General features: G+C 44.4%; 1 protein-coding gene across 1 annotated transcript in view; it reads left to right on the top strand.

Moving 5' to 3' along the window:
- The first annotated feature begins 7,778 nt into the window (after positions 1–7,778).
- Positions 7,779–27,627, top strand: part of EGLN1 (egl-9 family hypoxia inducible factor 1) — a 79,789-nt gene continuing 59,940 nt past the window's right edge. Inside the window, exons 1-2 of the mRNA XM_075267795.1 lie at positions 7,779–8,989; positions 20,706–20,825. Coding sequence (XP_075123896.1) covers positions 8,126–8,989; positions 20,706–20,825 — 984 coding nt within the window. The 5' untranslated portion in view covers positions 7,779–8,125. The remainder of the gene's footprint in view (positions 8,990–20,705; positions 20,826–27,627) is intronic.

Below are 27,627 nucleotides of genomic sequence, written 5' to 3'. Positions count from 1 at the left end.
GTGTGCAGACGCATGTATCCAATACCACGGCGTATGGTACTGTGTGCAGACTTGTGTATCTAATCCTCTGGTGTGTGGAACTCTAAGCAGACGCACTTATCTAATACTACGGCATGTGGTACTGTGTGCAGACATGCTTATCCTCTGTGGTATTGTGTGCAGACGCATGTATCCAATACCCCGGCGTATGGTACTGTGTGCAGACGTGCGTTTCTAATCCTCTGGTCGTATGGAACTGTGTGCAGATGTGCGTATCTAATCCTCCCCCGTGTGGTACTGTGTGCCATATCTAATCATATGTGCCATATCTAATCATATGTGCGCATATCTAATCCTCTGGTATTGTTTGGAATGCTGTATCTCAGCAACGGTACGTCCGAGTGAGTTGGAGTCTCGACTTAAACCTTCCCGGATACCTGAAGTATCTCTGTACCAAATTTGGTGAAGATCGGTCCAGTCGTTTGATTTGCATTAGAGAACAGACAGACAGACGGACAAGAATTCATTTTTATCTCTCTATATTATAAAAATGAATTTCTGTCTGTCTGTCTGTCCATCTGTCTGTCTGTTTGTCTGCAGACAGTAACACAATGCCCCCCCTTAGCCAATACAAACCTGCAAGTCTTTCACTCATATTCCAACTGCAATACACACGGTCACTCCACATACACAAGCCAACACTGATATCAAAACTGAGATACACGCATCAGAGGATTAGATACACAGATCTGCACACAGTATCACACGCCAGAGGATTAGATACACGCGTCTGCACACAGTCCCACACACCAGAGGATTAAATATGCGCTTCTGCACACAGTTCCACATGCCGAAGTATTAGATACACGCGTCTGCACAAAGTACCACACGCCGGGGGATTGGATACATGCGTCTGCACACAGTACCACATGCCAAAGGATTGGATACACGCATCTGCACACAGTTCCACACACCAGAGCACAAGATATACACATCTGCACACAGTACCACATGCCGTAGGATCAGATACACGAATTTTCACTCAATACCACACAGGGGAGGATTAGATACGTGTGTCTGCACACAGTACCACACTTTGGAGGATTAGATACATGCCTGTGCACACAGTACCACAAGCCAGAGAATAAGATACATGTCTCAGCACACAGTACCACACGGGGGAGGATTAGATACGCACATCTGCACACAGTACCACATGCCAGAGAATTAGATATGTGCATCTGCACACAGTATCACACAGGGGAGGATTACATACGCGCATCTGCACACAGTACCACATGCCAGAGGATTAGATACGCGCATCTTCACACAGTACCACACACCAGAGGATTAGATACGCGCGTCTGCACACAGTACCACATGCCGTAGGATTAGATACACGCGTCTACACACAGTTCCACAAGCCGTAGGATTAGATATGTGCCTCTTCACACAATACCACACAGGGGAGGATTAGATACGTGTGTCTGCATACAGTACCACACTTTGGAAGATTAGATACATGCCTCTGCACACAGTACCACAAGCCATAGAATTAGATACGCGTCTCCGCACACAGTACCACACAGGGAGGATTAGATATGCGCGTCTGCACACAGTACCACACACCAGAGGATTAGATACACGCGTCTGCACACAGTACCACATGCCGTAGGATTAGATACGCGTGTCTACACACAGTTCCACACGCCATAGGATTAGATACTCGCCTTTTCACACAATACTACACGGGAGGATTAGATACGTGTGTCTACACACAGTACCACACTTTGGAGGATTAGCTACATGCCTCTACACACAGTACCACAAGCCAGAGAATTAGATACATGTCTCAGCACACAGTACCACATGGGGAGGATTAGATACGCGCGTCTGCACACAGTACCACATGCCAAAGGATTGGATACACGCATCTGCACACAGTTGTACACGCCATAGGATTAAATACACGCGTCTGCACACAGTACCACATGCCGTAGGATTAGATATGCGTGTGTACACACAATACCATACAGGGGAGGATTAGATACGTGTGTCTGCACACAGTACCACAAGACAGAGAATTAGATACTCATCTCAGCACACAGGGGAGGATTAGATACACACCGTACCACTCGCCAGAGGATTAGATACATGCGTCTGCACACAGTACCACATGCCGTAGGATTAGATAGGCGCGTCTGCACACAGTAATACATGCCGTAGAATTAGATACACGCGTCTACACACAGTTCCACATGCCACAGAATTAGATACATGCCTCTTCGCACAATACCACACAGGGGAGGATTAGATACGTGTGTCTGCACACAGTACCACACGCCAGATGATTAGATACGCGCATCTGCACACAGTACCACATGCCACAGGATTAGATACGTGCCTCTTCACAGAATACCACACAGGGGAGGATTAGATATGTGTCTGCACACAGTACCACAATTTGGAGGATTAGATACATGCCTCTGCACATAGTACTACAAGCCAGAGAATTAGATATGCGCATCTGCACACAGTACCACATGCCATAGGATTAGATACGCGCGTCTACACACAGTTCCACACGCCGTAGGATTAGATACGTGCCTCATCACAAAATACCACACAGGGGAGGATTAGATACGCGCATCTGCACACAGTTCCACACACCAGAGGATTAGATAAGCACGTCTGCACACATTACCACATGCCGTAGGATTAGATATGCGCATCTGCTTACAGTTCCACATGGCAGACGATTAGATACGCACATCTTCACACAGTTGTACACGCCATAGGATTAGATACACGCGTCTGCATACAGTACCACATGCTGTAGGATTAGATATGCGCGTTTACACACAGTTCCACACGCCGTAGGATTAGATACGCGCCTCTTCACACAATACCACAAAAGGGAGGATTAAATACATGCGTCTGAACACAGTACCACACTTTGGAGGATTAGATACATGCCTCTGCACACAGTACCACATGCCAGATAATTAGATACACATCTCAGCACACAGCACCACACGGGGGAGGATTAGATACGCGCATCTGCACACAGTACCTCACGCCAGAGGATTAGATACACCTGTCTGCACACAGTACCACACGCCTGAGGATTAGATACGCGCATCTGCACATAGTACCACATGCCGTAAGATTAGATATGCACGTCTGCACACAGTTTCACTTACTGGAGGATTAGATACGTGCCTCTTCACACAATTCCACACGGGGGAGGATTAGATACACACATCTGCACACAGTACCACACACCAGAGGATTAGATATGTGCATCTGCACACAGTACCACACCAACAAGGATTAGATACTTGCGTCTAAACACAGTACTACACGGGGAAGGATTAGATACAGCTTTACTCCAGGTATCCATAACATCTCATCACAGGATTTTCACTGTTATCCAAAATGAGATACACATAATCACATGACGCTTATGGACATACACACAAACCACATACAAAATACACCAGTGCAAAATTGGACATTTCTTATGGGGCCACTACACAAACATAAAATGTAATATACCCGTGCGAAGCCAGGTCCTCCCTCTAACATTTTATGTTAGTGTAGTGGCCCCATAAGAATTGTCCAATTTTGCGCTGGTGTATTTTGTATGTGGTTTGTGTGTATGTCCATAAGCGTCATGTGATCATGTGTATCTCATTTTGGATATCAGTGAACAACCTGTGATCAGTTGTTATGGATACCTGGAGTAAAGCTGTATCTAATCCTTCCCCGTGTAGTACTGTGTTTAGACGTAAGTATCTAATCCTTGTTGGTGTGGTACTGTGTGCAGATGTGTGTATCTAATCCTCCCCCGTGTGGTATTGTGTGAAGAGGCGCGTATCTAATCTTACGGCATGTGGTAATGTGTGCAGATGCGCGTCTCTAATCCTCTGGCGTGTGATACTGTGTTCAGATGCGTGTATCTAATCCTCTGGCGTGTGGTTCTGTATGCAGACATGCGAATCTAATCCTCCCCCATGTGGTACTGTGTGCAGACGCAGGTATCTAATTCTCACCTATGTGGTATTGTGTGCAGTGATGCATCTAATCCTCCGGCATGTGGTATGGTGTTGAGAGGCACGTATCTAATACTCTGGCATGTGGTACTGTGTGCAGAGGCACATATCTAATCCTCTTCCGTGTGGTATTGTTTGCAGTGGCATGTATCTAATAGTCTGGTGTGTGGTATTGTGTGAAGACACGTTTCTAATCCTCTGGCGTGTAGAACTGTGTGCTGAGACGCGTATCTAATTCTCTGGCATGTGGTACTGTGTACAGAGGCATGTATCTAATCCTCCAAAGTGTGGTACTGTGTTCAGACGCACATATCTACTTCTCCCCTGTGTGGTATTGTGTGAAGAGGTGCGTATCTGTTAGGATTGGGTCCCGCAGGTTGTCATCATAGCGCACAGCGCCACCTGTGGGCCAGTCCAGGTCCAGCTTTTGGCCTACTGAGCATGCTCAGACCTATTGGAGCTGCTCAAAAAACTAAGTGCCATTTCTCCCCTACTGGGCATGAGCAGTGAGGTCATCACCACCGCCTCTACTGGGCGGGGACTTCCCTTTAAATAGTGTGAGCCGACGCCCGCCGATTGCTCACACTTTGACTAAAAACTCCAAAGTCCAGGGAGTGTGTTTGAAAGACAGTAGTGTCAGGGATAGGCTTCCAGCATTGCAGGCAGGTTTCAGACTAGGCCTCTGTGTGGGGTTCCTCTGCTTCTCCTGGGTGCTGTTAGTTAGGACGTGTAAATCCTGAACCGCTAGATCGATGCAAGGGTTGGGAGCGGTAGACGCCGTTCCAGCTTGTAGATCTACGGCAGGTATGGTCACTGAGATAGCCTATGGTACTGTCTGACTTCACGTATGGCTCCAAGCTGTGTGTGGGAGCATAAGTGTTTATGGCTCCAAGCTGTGTGCGGAGCATGTCCTAAAATTTCCGTGGTGGCCCCTAGCTGTGGCAGGGGTAAGTGTGTCTGTTTGTGTCTGCTGGCCTGGGGTGAGTGTTTAACCCTTGGCAGCCGTGTGTGTTTCACTTGTACTGGTGCACCTGGCCAGTGAGCTAACTGGCAGGTTATTTGCACCCTGTTCACATTGGGTATCACACAGTGCACACAGTTCACATTAAGTAGTTCTGCAGTGTTTGCAGTAATTCACACTGCAGTATCTTGGCAGCTGTTCACACTAGTATCGTTGCAGTAATGCACAATAAGTACTGCTGTAGTGTTCTACAGTAATGCACATTAAGTACCGTTGTAGTGTTCTACTGTAATGCACATTAAGTACCGCTGTAGTGTTCTACTGTAATGCACATTAAGTACGCTGTAGTGTTCTACTGTAATGCACATTAAGTATCGCTGTAGTGTTCTACAGTAATGCACATTAAGTACGCTGTAGTGTTCTACTGTAATGCACATTAAGTACCGCTGTAGTGTTCTACAGTTATGCACATTAAGTTTCATGCTGCAGTTCTTGGCAGCAGTTCACATTGAGTTTCCTTTCGAGTTCAAACATATAGCCGCCCATCACTGGGCCTGTGGACCTCGTCTGCAGTGTCTTGCAGACTAGCGGATCTGTTGTTTAAAAATATATATATACACAGAACCGTAACAGTATCTAATCCTACGGCTTGTGGAATTGTGTGTAGAAGCGCGTATCTAATCCTACAGCATGTGGTACTATGCAGACGTGCTTATCTAATCCTCTGGTGTGTGGAACTGTGTGCAGATGCGCGTATACAATCCTTTGGCATGTGGTGTTGTGTGCAGACGCATGTATCCAATTCCCCGGCGTATGGTACTGTGTGCAGACCCGCGTATCTAATCCTATTGCATGTTAAACTATGTGCAGACGCACGTATCTAATACTATGGCATGTGGTACTGTGTGCAGACGTGCGTTTCTAATCCTCTGTCGTATGGAACTGTGTGCAGATGTGCATATCCAATCCTCTGGCGTGTGGTACTGTGTGCAGATGCGCGTATCTAATCCTCCCCCGTGTGGTATTGTGTGTAGATGCGTGTATCTAATCCTCTGACGGTGGTACTATGTGAAGACATGCGTATTTAATCTTCTGGCGTGTTGAACTGTGTGCAGATGTGCGTATCTAATCCACCCCTGTGTGGTATTGTGTGAAGAAGTGCATATCTAATCCTCCCCCGTGTGGTACTGTTTGCTGAGACGCGTATCTAATTCTCTGGCTTGTGGTACTGTGTGCCGATGCGCGTATCTAATCCTCTCCTGTGTGGTACTTTGTGCAGACACACGTATATAATCCTTCAGCGTGTGGTACTGCGTGCAGACGCACATATCTAATCCTCCCCTGTGTGGTATTGTGTGAAGAGGTGCGTATCTAATCCTCCCCCGTGTGGTACTTTGTGCAGACACACATATATAATCCTTCAGTGTGTGGAATTGTGTGCAGACGCGCATATCTAACCCTCGGTCGTGTGGTACTGTGTGCAGACGCACATATCTAATCCTCCCCTGTGTGATATTGTGTGAAGAGATGAGTATCTAATTGTCTGTCTTGTGGTACTGTGTGCAGACGCGTGTATTTAATCCTATGGCGTGTACAAGTGTGTGCAGATGCGTGTATCCAATCCTTTGGCATGTGGTACTGTGTGCAGACGCGCGTATCTAATCCTCCCCGTGTGGTACTGTGTGCTGAGACGTGTATCTAATTCTCTGGCTTGTGGTACTGTGTAGAGGCATGTGCCTAATCCTCCGAAGTGTGGTACTGTGTGCAGACACGCGTATCTAATCCTCCCCTGTGTGGTATTGTGTGAAGAGGCGCGTATCTAATCCTATGGCATGTGGAACTGTGTGTAGACGCACGTATCTAATCCTACGGCATGTGGTACTGTGTGCAGATGCACGTATCTAATCCTACGGCATGTGGTACTGTGTGCAGAGGTGCATATCTTATGCTCTGGTGTGTGGAACTGTGTGCAGATGCGTGTATCCAATCCTTTGGCATGTGGTACTGTGTTCAGACGCATATATCCAATCCCCTGGAGTGTGGTACTGTGTGCAGACTCGTATATCTAATCCTTCGGCACGTGGAACCGTGTGCAGACGCAAGTATCTAATCCTTCAGTGTGTGGAACTGTGTGCAGAAGCGTGTATTTAAATCTCTGGTGTGTGGGACTGTGTGCAGACGCGTGTATCTAATCCTATGGCGTGTGATACTGTGTGCTGATTTGTGTATATAATCCTCTGATGATGATATCTCAGTTTGGACATCAGTGTTGTATTGTGCACGTGGTGTGACCATGTGTATTGCAGTTGGAATATGAGTGGAAGACCTGCAGGTTTGTAAGGGCTAAGGGGCGGTGGGGGGGGGGGCATTGTGTTTGGTATGCTGTATCTCAGCAATGGTACGCCCGAGCGAGTTGGAGTCTCGTCTTAAACCTTCCGGATACCTGAGGTATCTCTGTACCAAATTTGGTGAAGATTGGTCCAGTCGTTTGGTTTGCATTAGAGAACAGGCAGACAGACAAGAATTCATTTTTATAATATAGAGAGATTTATATATCTGAGGCCTACTCAGGAGTTAATGGTCAGAGGGACTAGGATTTAGGCACAACCATTTACTAATACCTACCTCTGCTATTCACGCTCAAATAGGGAGCGGGAAAAGGGACAATAACACTATGACATTTTTTTTCCGCTATTTCACAACAATTTGAAATACCATGGTCACGTGGTAAAGAGCTCGCTCTCCAGGTCACATGATTGTGACGTTCACAAAGGTCCTACTCCTCCTGAAGAGGAAGCGACAGAAGGGCTCTCATTGCGATTTATGCTATAGTTCCTGGGGTTCTGGGCAGAGCGCCAACTTTTTGTGTATATAGCTTTGTTATACCAGTATAAGTACAGCGCTTGTCCTGCGTTTGCTCCCGGGCAAAGAAATCATTGTTAGTCCGGTAAAGGAGCAGTCGAGTGGCATGACTAGTAAGTGAAGTGTGCATGTTTGACAGGTTAACACGTGTGTCTGGCTTGGCATGCTTATGGACCCTCGGCTCTCCTGACGTATTGGCTCATAATTCTCTGGTGACGGACTGGCGTGAAACTTACAAAGTCTCAAACGCAAGCGGCAAGCCGTAGTTATGGCTGGTGGAGGTGGCCTAGGGTGCGAAGGTAGCAGCCAGCGTGAACGTGATCGCCAGTACTGTGAACTGTGCGGTAAGATGGAGGACTTGCTACGCTGTGGACGTTGTCGTAGCTCGTTTTACTGTAGTAAGGAGCATCAAAGGCAGGACTGGAAAAAACACAAACTGGTGTGTAAGGGATCAACCCCAAGCACCGAGGCAAAGGCTGCAGGAAAAAGCGCTCAGCAAACAAAGCCTACTTCACCTGAGCGAAATCATTCCAGTTCGGAATTCAGTCTGCCCAAGTTCAATAACAACAAACCATCTGTGCAGCAGACTGAAACTCTAGAAGTCCGGCCTTCTGAAAACAGCCTGCCCAGGGGGGCTAGCCCACTGTGCCTACCTTCCAAGCAGCGGGAGGTGGTTGTTGGAGGGGCCACGCTTAGAGCAATTAATGAAGAAGACTATACCCAGAAGTCTGGTGAGGCATGTGGAAATGTTGCTAACAGGCGAGCAGAAGAGGGCTTAGAAAGGCCCAATGGTCACAACAAGCCACTTTTACAGAAGCTGGCTTTGGAGTATATCATCCCATGCATGAACAAGCATGGCATTTGTGTGCTGGATGATTTCCTAGGCCAGGAGATTGGAGAGAGGATAGTTGGCGAGGTGAAAGCTTTACACAGTACAGGACGCTTTACAGATGGACAGTTAGTGAGCCAGAAGAGTGACTCTTCCAAGGATATCCGTGGGGACCAGATCACTTGGGTGGAGGGCAAGGAGGGAGCATGTAAAGCAATTGGACATCTAATGAACAGCATGGACGACCTGATACGTCATTGCGGTAGCAAGTTGGGCAACTTCAAGATAAACGGGAGAACTAAGGTGGGAGACTTCCAAGCTTCAAAGTCTACTTATTGCATCTTTTTTGAGCCACCGTTCATATTGCTTCCATTATTTATGTTTTTCATGATTAGAACAGATAACCAAAAATAATGGCACTACCTGATTTTTCACAAGACAGGTGCTCTATAAAGGTGGGGGGGGTGAGGTCCTTTCAGTTTTTGGCATTGAGTCTGTCATTGTACAAATAGCACACAATTTGTGACAGAGACTCAGATGTTGATGTTGGCCTTAAAGGGAACTTGTCAGGGCGATTTGAAACTATAAACTGCCTGCATGTTCTTACAAACTGAGGGTTTAATGTCCCAAAAAGCCCTTTTGTAAAGCTTTCAGTGGCTGCATAATCAAGCGTTTGTACTGTACCCCTTGGATATGTTAAGGCGGGGAAAGTACTTCCCTGTACATTTGCCAGACCTCTGGCACTTGCACAGTGAAGCTGAGGTATACATCCCCATCTTCACTGAACCACTGCAAATGCACCAGAGACGAGTCTGATGAGAATCAACAGACTCATCTCTAGGTAAATATAGAGGTCTGTGTGTTTTTTTTGGTTTTTTTAATATATTAATGCTGGCACGGATAGCTTTACAATAGTGTTATTTTAGGTACCTCTTCTCTGTAAAGATTTGTGGGTGGTTTAGTGTCCCAAATCACTCTGAGCTGTTCCATTTAAAGGGAGTCTGTCACCAGCGTGAAGCATATTAAACAAGCAACCTGGTTAGATGACCATTCTCCCTGAATATTCAAATGAGATCTCTAAAGAATGGCTCCGTTGCTCCAAATTGCTATGCCTCACGATGCTCCAATAGTGTGTTCTCTCATTTGTGCTGCCCAGATACTTAAATCAGAGTTGGAGGAGGATAACCCTACTTCGGAAGTTTGTTCCCTTAAAAATAGGTTCACACAAGGATCTTCCATGGATTTGGGAGGGATTCTGCCCCCGAATACATGGCAGATCCCATCCAAATCTGACTCGCTTTGTGCGCGATTCTGTGCCACATCAGATAGAACAGGTCCTATTCTGTTCAGTTTTTGTGGAACGGACTCGCTTATGGGAGTCTAAGAACCTAGGATGGCACACTGATGACACTCAGTGTCATCGGTGTGCGGTCCTTTTTTGCGGACAAGCTAGAGACATCATTATATGTCTCCTGTGGTTTTTTTTTGTGTGTTTTTTTTTGTGGATCCGCAAACTAGGTTCGCACACTGAAGAAACTGTCGTATTTCACTGATGCTGAAGACACACTGATGACACTTTGTCTGCAAAAACTGAACATTAATTACTAATTTGCTGACCGCAAAGTACACATGGTCATTTGCAATTAGCCCAAGGGGTGCATTCACACTGAGTATACACTCACTGATTCTGAACGTGTAACTCGTTCCGAATCAGCGGAGTTAAAACAGATACCATTGCTTTCTATGGGAGCCGGCGTACGTGCGCTCCCCATAGAAATTATTGGGCTGCTTTTTTCCCTATTGCTTTCAATGTGATACACGTTCAGAATCAGTGAGCGTATACTCAGTGTGAATACACGCTAAGGCTGGTTGCAGAAAACCATGCTACAACTGGTCTGCCATGAATTAAAAGCACGGGCGGCACAGGAAGACATGGAGATGCTTCTCGTGTGTAGCCCATGCACTGGCCGTGCTTCCGCGGTTCCTTTCAATAAAGGAATAGGAGACATGGAAGTACGGGCCATTCTATATTTTGCGTCCCACACACGAGATCACCAAAATCACAGTTGTGTGTATGGGCCAATTGATTGATATGAGTGGGTCAGCGTGCTATCCTTGAAATACACAGATAGCACACTTACCACTGCCTTCTGCAAGGGGCCTAAGACCTCTCCTGTAATGGTCCTGGCCTTAGGCAGTTTTGTTTAGCTAGGCTTTGAACCAGCGAACGTGATAACGATAGCGAATGTCACTGTTAAACTCTTTGTGTGTGTATAATGTATATAGCCCAGAAGTGATTATTCACCATATCACAATATAAGGATTTAAATGTGAACAAAATGCTATATGTACCCTAAAACAGGATCAATACACAGCACAGCTAGTAATACAAGAAATAAGTTGGGTCATTCCACATCAAGTGGACCAGTTTTTAAAATCGTCCCCACTCGACCTTCTCCGATTTTGCTGAAAATTTATAAGGATGTACATGTATGTTTGAAACGAGGTTCTGTAAATTTTTAGGGCCAGATATCAAATACCTGGGGCACTGTTGACCTTTCACTGGAGGTTGCAAACTTTGGCACATAGCCATTAGAGTTCTATGCTGGCTATGATGCTGAAATTTGACATACTAGCTCAACTTTTGCTGCTAAACACGATAAAATTATTACCGGCTATCACAAAACAATATATCGGCCGCAATTTTGTGTCAAAGTAGCTTGAAAATCACGCCGCATGACCTTTATGCCAAACTTTGCCCAAATATAACTCAAAACCAAAAACCAATAGTAACTGGTGCTTTGCCCTGTACACCAAACATCTACATGACTTTGCATTGCTGCAATATCATGGTCAAAGCTCTTGTATTTGTGGAGATATTCACACCCACATATGATGAAAACGTATAAAATTCAAATTTTACATATTTTTAGGTCAAATTTCTCAAAAAGGGTACCCCTAAAATCTATTGATTCTGATATCATTGGAAAGAGCACATTTTTCTCTACAAGGATCAACGTTTTTTTTTGTTTTGTTTTTTTGGAGTCTCTCAGTTTAAGAAAAGAAAAATGCCACTGAACATGTTTTTTTTTTTAATCATACGCAATGAATGGTAACTGCACTATTCAAACCCTTGCGTTGGTCCATGGTGGTTATACCACTACCAATTCCCTAAGAATTGGTATTATAATCCTATTAAGAATTGTAATAATGCTGTCTTTCGAGAATTGGCAGCCCCATCGCCAAGGAGCCATGGCCAATAGCCGTGCAAGGCCAGCCACAGGCGGTCTCTTTATCGCAGGTTCCGAAGCCTGAGGGTGGGTGTCTTTGCCTAGGATCCCAAGCCTAATATTGGGTATCTTTTGTTGGTTCCCAAGCCATAATGTTCAGTCTACGTGGTCTGGAATTGTTGCTGAATTTGCAACATAATCGGTTCAGAGAAGCTGTATTGTCGTCCTATTGCTGTTGCAGCTGGTGCTGGAAGTATTGCAATGATTGAATGCTTGGGAATCCAGCAGGTATCATTTCTCACCGGCCAGTGAAAGAAGTTAGCTGGTCCATGAGGATGCATAAAATTTATTAATGCATCATGGTCGTCAACTGAAATTTCAGAAATATCCGCCAGTTGCTATCGTAAATGCAGGCAATGTATTGCCCTGACTGGAGGTTTGCAATTGGCACAAAAGGCATTTCTGATCTGACAGATCTATCTACATGGGCTAAAAAAAAATAATATATGCAATTAAAATGTAACAATAGTCAAGTTTTCATAAATAAAAAGGTTTATAGGTTTTTGATTATAATAGACATTGCTAGCAACAATACGACTGTAATCAAATTAAGAATGTGATAATCTGAAAATCAAACACAAAATCAACGCATTACGCGCATAAATAACCCCATGTTCAGTGGCATTTTTCTTTTCTTAAACTGAGAGACTCCAAAAAAAACCCCGATGATCCTTGTAGAGAAAAATGTGCTGTTTCCATTGATATCAGAATTAATAGATTTTAGGGGTACCCTTATTGAGAAATTTGACCTAAAAATAGGTAAAATTTGAATTTTATACGTTTTTCATATGTGGGTGTGAATATCTCCACAAATACATATGCTTTGACCATGATATTGCAGCAATGCAAAGTTATGTAGATGTTTGGTGTACAGGGCAAAGCACCAGTTACTATTGGTTTTTGGTCTTGAGTTATATTTGGGATTTTCCAGCTACTTTGACACAAAATTGCGGCCGATTATATTGTTTTGTGATAGCCGGTAATAATTTTATCATGTTTAGCAGCAACAGTTGAGCTAGTATGTCAAATTTCAGTATCATAGCCAGTATAGAACTCTAATGTCTATGTGCCAAAGTTTGCAAAATCCTATTAGCTGAAGCCGCGGTCTTGGTGGAACCTCCAGTGAAAGGTCAACAGTGCCCCAGGTATTTGATATCTGGCCCTAAAAACTTACAGAACCTTGTTTCAAACATACATGTACATCCTTATAAATTTTCAGCAAAATCGGAGATGGTCGAGTGGGGAGCACTGGTCCACCTGACATGGAATGACCCAGCTTTCAGCCGGTTTTGTCATGCCTCTCAGAAGATAACAATGTAAATCCACTTTTTTCTCAAAGTGCCCAAAGTGCTAATGCTGAGCTCTGACCACTGGTGGTATTATTATTATTTATTTATATAGCACCATTAATTCCTTGGTGCTGTACATTTGAGGGTTTACATACAGCACACAAAATATACAAAACAAATATACTACTAACAGTGACTGACTGGCACAGTGAGATAGAGGGCCCTGCCCGCAAGGACTTACAATCTATGAGGGAAGAGGGAGAGAGACAGAAGGTGAGGGGAGAGGCTGTTCAGATGGTGATGTTGGTGACTGTAGCGTTATTGGAGGTTGTAGGACTTCCTGAATAGGCAAGTCTTCAGGCCTTTCTTGAAGCCTGTGATGGTGGGGTTCAGTCTTATGTGCCTTGTTAAGTAGTTTCATAGTATGAGGGATACACAGGAGAAATCTTGGAGACAGTTGTGTGAAGAACAAATAATAGCGGAGTTAGGAGGTGGGGGCCACACGGTGGCTCAGTGGCTAGCACTGCAGCCTTGCAGCGCTGGAGTCCTGGTGATCAAATCCCGCCAAGGGCAAAAAAACATCTGCAAGGAGTTTGTATGTTCTCCCTGTGTTTGCTTGGATTTCCATCCCATATTCCAAAGACCTACTGATAGGGAAAAATGTACATTGTGATCTCTATGTGGGCTCACTATCTACATTAAAAAATATAATAGCGGAGTTAGGTTATGTGTGGGCAGGTAGCAGGAGATTAGGCCAGAGATATGGAGGGGATGGGTTATGGATGGCTTTGTATGTCAGTGTTAGCAACTTGAGCTCTATTTGCTGGGCAATGGGTAATCGTTTAAGGGTATGGCAGAAGGGAGCGGCAGATGATGAACGGGGGAGAGGTATATTAAAGAGGACCTTTCATCACTTGGGGCACATACGGTTTTATATACCGGTAGAAAGCCGACAGTCCCTGAATTCACGATCTGTGCTCGAGGTGAAGAGCTATCCGTGCCGGTACCGTAGCTTTTCACTGTTAGAAGGGCATTCTTGACAGTCAGTCAGGAACGCCCTTCCTCACAGCAGCGCCTATAGCGCTGTACTGTGAGAGCGATGAGTAACGCCTCCCCCAGTACTCGTCTTTGGATGACTACTATCAGGAGGGGAAGGGGGCGGTCCTCCTCGTTCTCATAGTACAGCGCTATAGACGCTACTGTGAGGAAGGGCATTCCTGACTGACTGTCAGAAACGCCCTTCTGATGGTGAAGAGCTATGGTACGGCACCAATAGCTCTTCACCTGAATTCAGTGCACTGTCGGCTTTCTATTGGTATATAAAACCACATGTGCCCCAAGTGATGAAAGGTCCTCTTTAAACGAGTAGCACAGTTTAAGGTGGACTGGAGGGGTGGTGAGAGTATTTGCACAGAGGCCCTCTACATCATAGTAAGTAAGCTCTTGCGAGCAGGGCCCTCAGTCCCATTGTGTGAACTGACTTTCTTTGTAATGTATCTTTTTGTCTGTACTTGAACCCTACAAATTGTACAGCGCTGCCGAATATGTTGGCACTATATAAATAAAATAGTCTAAACGGGAGATTGAGGGCAGGGGCTAGCATTTTTGTATTTTCAGGGGTGAGGAAGGAGTGGATTTGATGGATGTTTTTGAGTTGGAGGTGTTGAGGGTTTGGATGTGTCATTTGAAGAATAGGTCAGAGTCCAAGGCAGCGGACCTGTGGCACTGGGGTAAGCGTAGTTCCATTAACTTTGATAGATGGGTCAGGTAGAGGGGCTGTACAAGGTGTGGTGACGGTGATGAACTCTATTTTCTCTATGTTGAGTTTGAGAAAATGAGAGGAGGCTATGGCCACTAGACACTTCTGAATTGTGGACAACAGAGAGGCAATGTTTGATCCAGAGAAATAAGTTTGAGTGTCTTCAGCATAGTAACGGTAATAAAAAAGACATTAGATTCTATGAGTTGCCCCAGGCTGCGGGTGTAGGTAGAGAATAGGAGGAGTCCTAGAATGGAGCCTTGTGGGACACCTACAGAAAGGGGACATGGCAAGAGGGAGACACTGAATGTGCAGTTGATGAGATATGAGGAGATCCAGGAAACGACCAGGTCTGTGATTCCAGGGGAAGAGAGCATTTCAAACAAGGAGTCGTCGACTGTGGCAAGGACAGAGGAGAGGTCAAGGAGGAGGACGACAAAGGAGTGACGCTTGACTTTGGCAGTTACCGGTAGGTCATTAGTGACTTTGGTTAGGGCAGTTTCTGTTGAGTGACAGGGTCTGAAGCCTGACTGAAGTCTGTCAAAAAGTAAGTTGGACAAAAGATAGGAGGATAGTTTGGAGTGTACGTGTGTTCAAGCAGTTTTGAGGTGTACGGGAGTGAGATGGGGCGATTGTTGGCTGGAGAGGAGAGGTCGAAGGACGATAGATATAGGTGTGACTGTGGCATGTTTAATGGCGGAAGGGAAGGATCCATTGGTTAGGGGTAGGTTGAAGAGATGGGTTAGGGCCAGAGTAATGACTTCAGTGAGTTTGGGGATGAGATGTGACTGGAGTGGGTCAAGTCTGCAGGAGGTAAGATGAGATATAGAGATTAGGGGGGAGCGTTTATCATCAGTGATAGTGGAGAAACAGGTTAAGTCCTTAGGTTCTGAGGTCAAACTTGTCCACAGCATCTCAGGGTTTTCCACAAGTCTCCTAAATGGGGTGGGGATGAAATGGGTTGTACACTTTAATGTTGAAGGTGGCTATAAACTATAAAGGTGGGTACAAAAAGGAAGGGCTATTTGGTGTTTGGAGCACAGATTTAGACTTAGGTTTTTGGACACCATCCACTTTTTCAGAGCCCTAGAAATGATAGTCAGCTGCAGTTCTCTGACGTGTGACCTCATCATGGAAACTATATCCCTTTAGGCATTAATCAGGTGGTTTTAACCCCCAAGTGTTACTTTAATTTTCCAGAAATTAATGCATAGATGATGGAGAAAATTGCCATTTTTTCCAGAAATGTAATTTCAGTGTGTGATATGTTGTGCATAGCTTGTGTCAGGTGAATGCTCTCTCACTTTTGAACCCTGACTACTTCCAGGCAAGAGATAAGACCTGTGTGTAGGAGGTTTCCAAAATCAAGAAACTTGGCTTAGTAACTGGAGAGCTGACCTTTCACAGTGCCAGAAAATGGACATAACATATTGGCATTTAAAAGCATATATCTGAGAACATTTAAGTGTTCATTTTACATCATCCACTGCATTTCTTCTTGGAAATCATCTATTGGGTTGCTTATTATATCCCTTTATAAATTCTTAGAGGGTTGTGGTTTCCAAAATGATGTCCCTTTTGGGGGGTTTCCATTGTACGGGTACTTAAGGGGCTCTGCAAATGCGACGTGTTACCTGAAAACTTTTTCAACAAAATCTGCCCTCCAAAAGCCAGTTAGGGTACTTGCCATTCAGAGCAGGCTATGTACTTGTACAACGTTTTATGACTACATATGGGGTATTGCCATGTTCAGGAGAAATTGTATAACGAATTGTGGTTTGTTTGTTTGTTTTTTTACCCCTTGTGAAAATGAAAAATTTGTAGATAAATTTGAGTTCTTAAGGGGATCCTATCATAGAAACCTTTTTTTTTTTTTCTAAGTAACACGTAGGAATAGCCGTAAAGAGGACCTTTCACCATATCTGGGCACAGGCAGTGTTATATACTGCCAGAAAGCTGACAGTGCGCTGAATTCAGCGTACTGTCGGCTTTCCCGATCTGTGCCCGGTGTAAAGCGCTATCGGTCCCGGTACCGTAGCGCTTTACAGTCAGAAGGGCGTTTCTGACCATTAGCCAGAGACGTCCTTCTGCCTCGCGGCGCCAATCGCGCTGTGCTGTGGAGCCGGGAGGAACGCCCCCTCCCTCTCCTGATAATGCTCGTCTACGGACAAGCTGTGTGAGCAGAGGGAGGGGGGAGTTCCTCCCCGCTCCACAGCACAGCGCGATTGGCGCCGCGAGGCAGAAGGACGTTCCTGGCTAACAGTCAGAAACGCCCTTCTGACCATAGAAGAGCTATGGTACCGGACCGTAAGCTCTTCACACCGGGCACAGATCGGGAAAGCCGACAGTGTGCCGAATTCAGCGCACTGTCAGCTTTCCGGCAGTATATAGAACTGCCTGTGCCCGGATATGGTGAAAGGTCCTCTTTAAGAAAGACTATTCTTCTCCTACCTTTAGTTGTCTTCTCCATGCCGCCGTTCCGTAGGAATCCCGGTTCTTGTTAGTATGCAAATGAGTTCCCTCGCAGCACTGGGGGCGGGCCCCAGCGCTCAATCAGCACTGGGGGCGTCCCCAGTACTGCGAGAGAACTCTCTCCAGCGCCGCCTCCATCTTCTTCAGCAGCGTCATCTTCAGCCTCTTCTTCCGACGGTGGCTTGTAACTTCTAGGCCTTGGGCAGAGCAGACTGCGCATGCCCACAGGCCACGAGAAAATGGCCGCTTACAGTACTGTGCAAGCGGCCATTTTCTCATGGCCTGTGGGCATGCGCAGTCTGCTCTGACCGAGGCCTAGAAGTTACAAGCCATCGCCGGAAGAAGAGGCTGAAGATGACGCTGCAGAAGAAGATGGAGACGGCGCTGGAGAGAGTTCTTTCACAGCATTGGGGACGCCCACAGTGCTGTCTGAGCGCCAGGGCCCGCCCACAGTGCTGCAAGAGAGATAATTCGCATACCAACAAGAAGCGGGATTGTAGGCAAACGGTGGCACAGAGAAGATGACGAAAGATAAGAGAAGAATAGCCTTTCTTCAGGCAATTCCGAAGTGGTACCTAGGAAAAAATAGTGTGTGAATGATAGGATCCCTTTAAGGCTATTCTGACATGTTACTCATAAAAAAAAAGGGTTTCCATGATAGGATCCCTTTAAAATCTGTTAATAGGTCCTATTCCACTGGTAAGAGTGGGAAATTTTTTTAGCCCCCATTATTTCCAAGCAACAGTCGCAGGCAGTTTTCATGCCATTCTATTTGAACTTCTGCCTGACACCGCCCTCCTCACAGTACAGAGTCTAAATAGCATATCAAGCACAGAAACAGTATTGATTACTCTGGAACAGTGGGGGAAGAGAAAAAAAATCAAACTGTGCCAGAATCAGTGAAGCAGCACCTATTAATTGGTGGAAAGAGCTGGACTTGTTGGAGGTGGTGGAAGGTCCTCTTTAAGACTGAGGTCCCACATTGCAGAAACACTGCCCTTTTTGTTGCAAATTTTGCTGAGGTTATTTGAACCAAAGCCAAGAATGGCTACAAAAGGAATTAAAATATCTGAATTAGTTCTACCTTCTGCTTAGTCTAGGTTTGGCAAAAAAAAAACAAAAAAAAAAAAGCAAAATCTGCAACAGAAAGAGCTGCGTTTCCTCAATGTGGGCCTTAAATCGGTGCCTTATATGGCATAAAGGCTGTGGTTTGGCTGCGATGGAAATTCCACGAAAGAAAAGCACCTATTGCAGTTTCTTCCGGGTGCCTTTACACGGAGTTACGCTCCGTGCATTTTGTAAAAATCCATGTGTAAAATGTAGTTAGCCATTGAGTTCAATGTTTTTTTGTTTTTTTTTTATAAACATGCGTCTTGTTGCGTGTGCAAAAAGACGCACGTTAAAAAAAAGCCATTGAACTCCATGGCTAACTACATTTTATACGTGTATTTTTACACGTGTAAATTGGACAAAATGTACGGAGAGTAACTGTGTGAAGGCACCCTCAAAGTCGATGGAATTCTAGTGAATCTATAATTTTTAGTTATACCATTTTAGGCATTGTCTATTGCTCTGATCACTTTTTATTAAAAAAAGCACAAAAGTGGGCTACCTAGTGTGTGTGTGTGTGTGTGTGTGTGTGTGTGTGTGTGTGTGTGTTCACAGTAATTTCTTACTATGATATGTATTCTAGAGAAAGTGTGGATGATTTGAACGATTATTTTTTTATTTATTTATTAGACTTTATTTATTAGACCCGTAGGAGTCTTGAACCCCATTGGTTCTGATCACTTATGCAATGCATTACAATGCTAATGCACTTCAACACTTCAATGTGTTGAAAAATACCTGCATTTTTATGACAGGCTGTATAAAGCAGCCTTCCTGTATAAAGCAGCCTTCCTACCTGGGTGCTTTCAATAGGATCTTGTTCCAGGTGCTACCGATCCTTGTCAAAATGGTGACGCCAGGAAAATGGTGTCTCAATGCTCATAATCAGTACAGACACTGATCAACGGCATTTAGCTCCAGTTCTCTGCTGTATACCGTATTTTTCGGACTATAAGACGCACTTTTTTTCCCAAAAAATTTTGGGGAAAAGAAGGGTGCGTCTTATAGTCTGAAGGTGGCGCCCGGCATCCGCTGTAATAGAGAGGCGGAAGCCGGCAAGTGATAGACGCCATTACAGGTGCCGGGGCCTGCGACATCGCTGCGCTCCTCTGCCCTGCATGCTTCATGCAGGGCAGAGGATCGTAGCGATGTCTCAGGCCCCGGCGTCTATCCCGTGCCGGCATCCGCCTCTCTAGTACAGCGGATGCCGGGTCAGTATCCGTGGCCTCTTCTCCCCCGGGGCCGGTCCCCACCGGCCCCGTACCTGTGACGTTACAGACCGGCTCCTGCGTGGCGATATCGCAGGAGCCGACCTGTCCGGGTGACAGCCGGGAGCCTAATGAGGCTCCCCGGCCTGTCACTGCTGTATTAGTATTGCGGCTGGTCTCTATGACCAGCCGTAATACTAATAGACAGAATGGCCCATAGACGGCAATACACTTGTATTGCCGTCTATGGGACTTGCGATCAAGTGACCGCAGGTTCAAGCCCCCGGGGGGGAATAAAATAGTAAAAAAAAAAAGTTTTAAAAATATGAAATAAATAAAAGTTCTAAATCACCTCCTGTTTTTTTTTTTTCAATACAAGGTGATCTAAGCAATAGATATCCCCCAAAATGGTATAACTAAAAAGTACAGCTGGCCCCGCAAAAAAAACGCTCTATGCATCCCCGTACAGCTGCAGGGTCACCTGTCAATGTGGCCTTGCAGCTGTTGCAAAACTACAACTCCCATATATTAAATATTTTACCAGTTTTTGCTTTAAAATTTTTTTCCCCTTATTTTCCTCCTCTAAAACCTGTACAACAGACACCCAGTGACTATTGTGGCCACTCACTGAGTGGCTGCCATTTTTAAATGTTGGGAAGGGACTAACCATAACCATTTACATAAAATTGTACATCTTTTATTGTCACATAATTAAAATTTCAGTAATTCTTTTTAATTTTACAATTAGAATTTTATAAATGTAAACAAAATGTCTAAATAAACACCCAGAATTGATACTTTTTTCCCCCTTATTTTAACTCTTTAGTTGAATTGATTGTTATATGATGTGTTATATGAAGTGTTGTACATCTACAATGTTTTTGTTAACAGGCAATGGTCGCTTGTTACCCTGGTAAAGGAACAGGCTATGTGCGACATGTGGACAACCCAAATGCAGATGGAAGATGTGTTACTTGCATATATTATTTGAATAAGAACTGGGATGCCAAGGTATTTTAACTTTTTAACTTTAATTTATGAAGAGGCTTTTTTTTAATGGTAAATTGTCATATCACAGTGAAAATGACTATTTGACTGTACAATATAGGCTATTTTATTTGTTAGAACCAATCTTTAAGGGAAATTGTCACCAGTAAGTGACTTTTTGTTTAACATAAAAATGCATTTTTTTTTGTAAGAATTGTTACTGTTTTTAATTTTCCATGTTATCTTGCAATTCCAACTGTTACTAGGCCCTTTTGACTTCCATGAGTGAGGTTTTTATAAGCATGTTCTGTGACATGCGCAGAGGTGATTTCAAAGAGGGGCTGGTGGTACGTAGGATAGATAAGCTCTGAAATAATCTTTCGTGACTAGTGGATTCTATCTCTACATATACATAATAGCGCATAAGGGGGCCACACGGTGGCTCAGTGGTTAGAACTGCAGCCTTGCAGCGCTGGGTCCTGGTATTCAAATCCCATCAAAAACCATCTGTTTGTATGTTCTCCCCGTTTTTGCATGGATTTCCATCCCATATTCCAAAAAGACATACTGATAGGAAAAAAAAATGTACATTGTGAGATCTATGAGGGGCTCACAATCTACATAAAAAAAAAAGATATACATAATAGCACACTTATCAGTACGATAGCATCTTCTGCAAAGAAGTCTCAGCACATTGTTTGGCTTGATGACCAAAAACAAAACTGCTGATTTGTAGAGTATTTATCTCTTGCCTAGTACCGTATATACTCGAGTATAAGCCGACCCCCCCTAATTTTACCACAAAAAACTCGGAAAACTTATTGACTCGAGTATAAGCCTAGGGGGGAAAGCAGCAGCTACTGGAAAATTTCAAAAATTAAAATGGCCAGAGTTTTTGGGTGCAGTAGGCGGTGGGGAAGGGGAGGGGGTGTTTTAGTTGTCTGTCTGCCCCTTCCCTGAGCTTGAGGACTTTTTTTTTTTCCCCCCCACTTGGAATTCAGCCTACAAAAGTAGAAAATTACTGCGAAACACATACACATCAGGTAACCCTGTGTCTGAAAGTGGCCAGTCTACTGAATATAGGGTATCTGCAGTGCTCCTATTAACCCCTTCCCGACAGAACAGGAGCATGGCAGATACCCTATATTCAGTAGACCGGCCACTTACACATTAGGTAACCCTGTGTCTCAATGTGTTTCGCAGTAATTTTCTACTTTTGGATGTATTCTAGGGAAAGGAGTGTTTTAGAACTTTTTTTTTTTTTTTTTTACACTATTTTATGGGAGATTCTATACATTGATATTGTGGTTGGTCATAGACCCCCCCTCCCTCCTAAAAAACATAAAAAAAAATTAAAAAAAGGTTGTTTTTTTTTGTTTGGTTCTTTTTGCTGACTCGAGTATAAGCCGAGGGAGGCTTTTTCAGCACAAACTGGGCAGAAAAATTTGTCTTGTACTCGAGTATATATGGTAGTTTTTTGTCTTTTTTTATAAATAAAGCTTTATTGAGCCTACAAAAACAAGAAGGGAAAAAAATAAAAGAACAACATATCCTGCTGCAACAGGAAATCAGAAACAATTGCTATGGTTGAGTGAACTGATGGCAATGCTATGAGCATTTACATGTTTCAAGTACTAGAATAAAAGTACCATATATACTCGAGTATAAGCTGAATTTTTCAGCCCAGTTTTTGCGCTGAAAAAGCCTCCCTCGGCTTATACTAGCGTCAGCAAAAAAAAAAAAATTTTATTTTTTTAATTTTTTTTTAGGAGGGTGAGGGGGGTCTATGACCAGCCACAATATCAATGTATAGAATCTCACATAAAATAGTGCAAAAAAAAAAAAGTTGTAAATCCCTCCATTCCCTAGAATACATATAAAAGTAGAAAATGACTGTGACACACATACACATTAAGTATCCCTGTGTCTGACAGTGCCCGGTCTACTGAATATAGGGGATCTGCAGTGCTCCTGTTCCGTTGGGAAGGGGTTAATAGGAGCACTGCAGATACCCTACATTCAGCCAGACTGAATTCCAAGTGGGGAAAAACCCCCAGTCCTCAAGCTCAGGGAAGGGGCAGACAGACAACCAAAACACCCCCTCCCCTTCCCCAGCAACTACTGCACCCAAAAACTCCACCCATTTTAATTTTTGACATTTTCCAGTAGCTGCTGCATTTTCCCCCTCGGCTTATACTCGAGTCAATAAGTTTTCCCAGTTTTTTGTTGTAAAATTGGGGGGGTCGGCTTATATTCGGGTCGGCTTATACTCGAGTATATACGGTAAGTAGGGCATATGACTTAACCCCCTTAAGGACGCAGGGTACTTTGGCTCAGACCCTGTTTTTCAAATATGACATCTTTTGCTTTATGTGAGGATAGCTTTATAATGCGTTTACCTATCCAGATGATTCCAAGATTGTTTTTTCATGACACATTGTACTTTATGTTGGTGGTAAATTTTGGTCATTATACTTTACGTTTGTTAAAAAAAGGACAATGTACTAAAAAATTTCATAAAATTAAATTAATAAAGTTTCTGTTATTCTCGTGAAAACACAGACAGTCCTATCACACAAAATTCTTCCTAATTAACATTTCCCATATGTCTACTTTATATTGGCATTGTTTCTTCAATGTCCTTTTACTTTCCTAGGAAGTTAGAAGGCTTATAACTTTAGTAGCAAATTGTCAGATTTTCAAGAAAATTTAAAGATTTTGTATTCTAGGGACCTATTTAGTTGTGAAGTGACTTTGAGGGGCCTATATAATAGAAAACACCCATAAATTACCCCATTTTTGAAACGGTAGTCTTCAAACTATTCAGAATTGTATATAGGAACTTTATTAACCCTTTAGGTGTTCCACAGGAATTAATGCAAAATGAAGGTGAAATTTCCAAATGTAACTTTTTTATGCACATTTTCCATCTCAAACCACATTTTTCCGTAACAAAGAAGGGGTTAACAGCAAAACATACCATAATATTTATTTCTGATTCTGCAGTTTGTAGAAATTTCCCATATGTGGCCCTTCTGTGCAACGTGACTCAATGCGTGTCCTCAGAAATCAAAGAGCACCTTTAGGGATTTCGGGCAGCAATTTCATTAGGATTAGATACCATGTTGCATTTACGGAGCCCTAGAAGTACCACAATAGTGGGAAACCTCCAAAAGTGACCCCATTTTGGAAACTGCACCCCTCAAAGAATTTATCAGGGGGTGTAGTGAGTATTAGTATCCCAGACGTGAATGCACAGCGGATGGTGAAGAGGTAATATATACCGTATTTTCCGGACTATAAGGCGCACATAAAAACCTACGATTTCCTCAGAAATCGTAAGTGCGGCTTATAGTCCGGTGCGGCTTATATATGGATGGAAGCGGCGGCAAAGTCTGCGTGCCGCTTCCATACATACATAAAAGGCACCGTAAGGGTGCATTCACACTACAGAACGCCGGCGTGTATCACAGCCGTACACGCCGGCGTGACAGCAGGGCTGCCGGACACTTCCTATTCATTTCTATGGGAGCCGGCATGCGAGCGCTCCCCATAGAAATGAATGGACAGACACTTCCCATTCATTTCTATGGGAGCCGGCATGCGAGCGCTCCCCATAGAAATGAATGGACAGACACTTCCCATTCATTTCTATGGGAGCCGGCATGCGAGCGCTCCCCATAGAAATGAATGGAAAAAAGCAGTCCATTCATTTCTATGGGGAGCGCTCGCATGCCGGCTCCCATAGAAATGAATGGGAAGTGTCCGGCAGCCCTGCTGTCACGCCGGCCTGAAACAGAACGTGAAACTTACCCAGCGGTGCAGGGCGGGCGGGCGGGCATTCAGGCCTCCTCTTCCTCCAATGTTCCGTCCTTCTCCTCCGGCGCTCGCTGATAATGGCCGGGGCGCATGCGCAATATCATAATGCTTCTACGGCTACTGCGCATGCGCCCAGGCCATTCTCAGTTAGCGAGCGGCGGAGGAGGAGGACGGAACATCGGAGGAAGAGGAGGCCTGAATGCCCGCCCACCCTGCGCCGCTCGGTAAGTTTCACATTCTGTTTCAGGCTTTTATTTTAAAACGGGGGGGGGGGGGGGGGGGGGGTAGTTTAATCTAACTTTTACGGTTGGGCTCTATCAGCATGATTTTGCTGATAGAGCCCCTCCTCGCCTGCCGAGCGCTTCCAATAGAAGCGGCTGGCACGCGGGGGGTTAAGCGGCCGCTGGCAAAGTCTGCCTGCCGGCGCTTTCAATAACATATAATGCAGTCCGGTGCGCCTTATATATGAACCGAGACGGACTATAAGGCGCTCATGGGCAATGCGGCTTATAGTCCGGTGCGCCTTATAGTCCGTAAAATACGGTAAGCTGTGCGGAGGACATTGGGAGCACCAAATTCCCTACTATGTCCCAGTAGCTCCTATGATTGGTGGGGTTCGCTTTGGGGGTCTCTTCTATTGTTTTTTTTCTTGTAAGCTGCAAAACTGGTCTGTACCCTGACATAAGCTCGCACCACTTATATATTCTCCTCCTGACGCATTTGGCGATTTTGTTTTGTTTTTTTTTGTCTTCACATTATTCAAGCTGTATTTTTTTATTTTTGTGCTGATGTGGCCATATGAGTGCTTGTATTTTTCCGGGATATGATGCATTTTGTAATGACACCATTTTTGGGTGCCTAAACCTTATTGGCTATTTTTTATTAACTTTTTTTTTTGCTGGATAAAAAAAAAAAATCATTCTGGCATTGCATTTTACTTTTTAAATGTTTTTCCACATGGTGTACAGCATAAGTATCATGTGAACTTTATTCTGCGGGTCGGTACGGTTACAGCGATACCTCATTTATAGGTTTTTTCATGTGTTAGTAATTTTGCCGAACAAAAACCCATTTGGGGACATAAATCAATGTTTTTTTGCATCGCCATCTTCTGAGATGCTTAACATTTTTATTTTTCGATTGACAGACTTGGTTGAGGGCTTATTTTTTGCGAGACAACCTGTGCTTTTCATTGGTACTATTTTGGTGTACATACGACTTTTTGATCACTGTTTATAGCATATTTTTTAAGGTGAGATGGCAAAAAATCATTATTTCCGCTGTTTTTTTTCCGTTTTTTTTTCTCGACGTTTACCATATAGGTGAAATAATGTTTTAGTTTTATGGTACAGGTTGTTACGGACGATACCAAATATGCATTGTTTTTATTAATTTTTAGGTGTTTTTTTTTTTATAACTCATTTGCTATAGAAAAAGGGAATTTGGGGGCTTTATTAATTTATTTGTTTCACACACTTTATTTTTTTACACTTTTTTTTTACATTTTTTATTTGTTTTATAACTATACTTGGACCAGCAATACTCTGATTGCTGGTCCAGTAGTATAGCCTGCAATACACATATATTGCAGGCTATATAGGAAGTGTGTCTCTGCAGACGCAGAGACACACTTCCAGTCATCAAGGCAGGAGGATCACCAGGTAAGTGGCGGTCCTAGCAGCCCAGGGTCACTAGCCAGATCCCGGGCTGCATAAAATTCATCAGGGAACCCCCCGATCTCGCCAGGGGGGAAGATCAAAGAGAAAACGCTCTCGATGTCGCGGACATGTGTCCGCGGCATCGAGAGGGTTAATACCACTGATCGGAGCGGAGCTCCGACCAGCAGTTCACCTGGGCAGCTTGTCCTGGCCCTCAGCTGTGTAATGTAGCCAAGTGCCAGGTGTAATGGCGCAGGCACAGCTTCTGTGCCGGCGCCATTACTGGTCAGTAATAGTACTGACCTGAGCGCGAACGTGCTACTTGCCAGGACGTACTATTACTGACCAGTGCGTTAAGGGGTTAAAGAGGTTTTCGTGGCAAAAAATTTTATTTTAGAAAATGTCTGTTAGCGCTATTAATGGATTAATAAATGCACCCATGTATCTTTATGTTTCTGGGAGCTCCTAGTATCTCCTGCATCTGTTTAAATGGTCCAGTTTTCTGCTGTGTAACTTCCACACTAACTCTTCTCACCTTATGCGCCCCCCTTCCTCTCTCTCTTTCCCCCTCTTTCCTTTCTCTCTCTTTCCCCCTCTTTCCTTTCTCTCTCGTTCTTTCTATCTCCCTCCCCTCCCCCCTCATTCTTTTTTCTCTCTTCTTCCCCCCTCGAAGTCAAGGTAGATGCATCAGATTGTGCAGTTGGATTAGACTTTTTCATCAGCAGTATCTGACAAAACCAGGTCCTGTGGCGCCCAGAGGTCGCCGTTAGGAGGGGAGTGATGTCAGGATTTGAATCTGTGACCTTCTGTCTTGCCCAGTGTCTCCTTGCTTCCTGAGCTATTGGGCTTGTTGAATAACTGCCTGTTGGACTTCTGTGTGAAGCCTACTCCTGAGACTCATCAGCTGCTTCTAATGATTGGAATCCGCCCTGTATTAACCCTGATTGGGTTGCATAGATATAGGAGGCTCTGACACTTCCTGTTGTGTTGGTATCATGTTCTGTTCATTCCAAATACAGCCTGGACACCCAGGAGACCTCCTTGCTGGAGATCTTCTTTAGTTCCTTGGAACGTCACCTGCTGGCTGCAAACTCACCGTAGCTTTAATACAGCTCCTGAATTACTGCAAGACTTTTACCTGACATTTGCTTATCTGCTCTTGGACTATTACCTCAGCCCCTGTGGGCTACCCACGTGCTGTCTCCAGCCCTCTCTGCATTACCCAACGACTGGACTCCTGATCCTGTGCCACTAGTACCGTGACACGAAACCAACACCCTACAATGGAGTCCATTGGGAAAGAAGCTTGGGAGGTCTGCTTCAAAAAGGTAGAAGTCACTTTGGGCGCA

This window comes from Leptodactylus fuscus, chromosome 3 (assembly GCF_031893055.1).
Source record: "Leptodactylus fuscus isolate aLepFus1 chromosome 3, aLepFus1.hap2, whole genome shotgun sequence".
In the NCBI taxonomy this organism is placed as follows: Eukaryota; Metazoa; Chordata; class Amphibia; order Anura; family Leptodactylidae; genus Leptodactylus; species Leptodactylus fuscus.
This window is presented reverse-complemented; position numbering and strand designations above follow the sequence as displayed.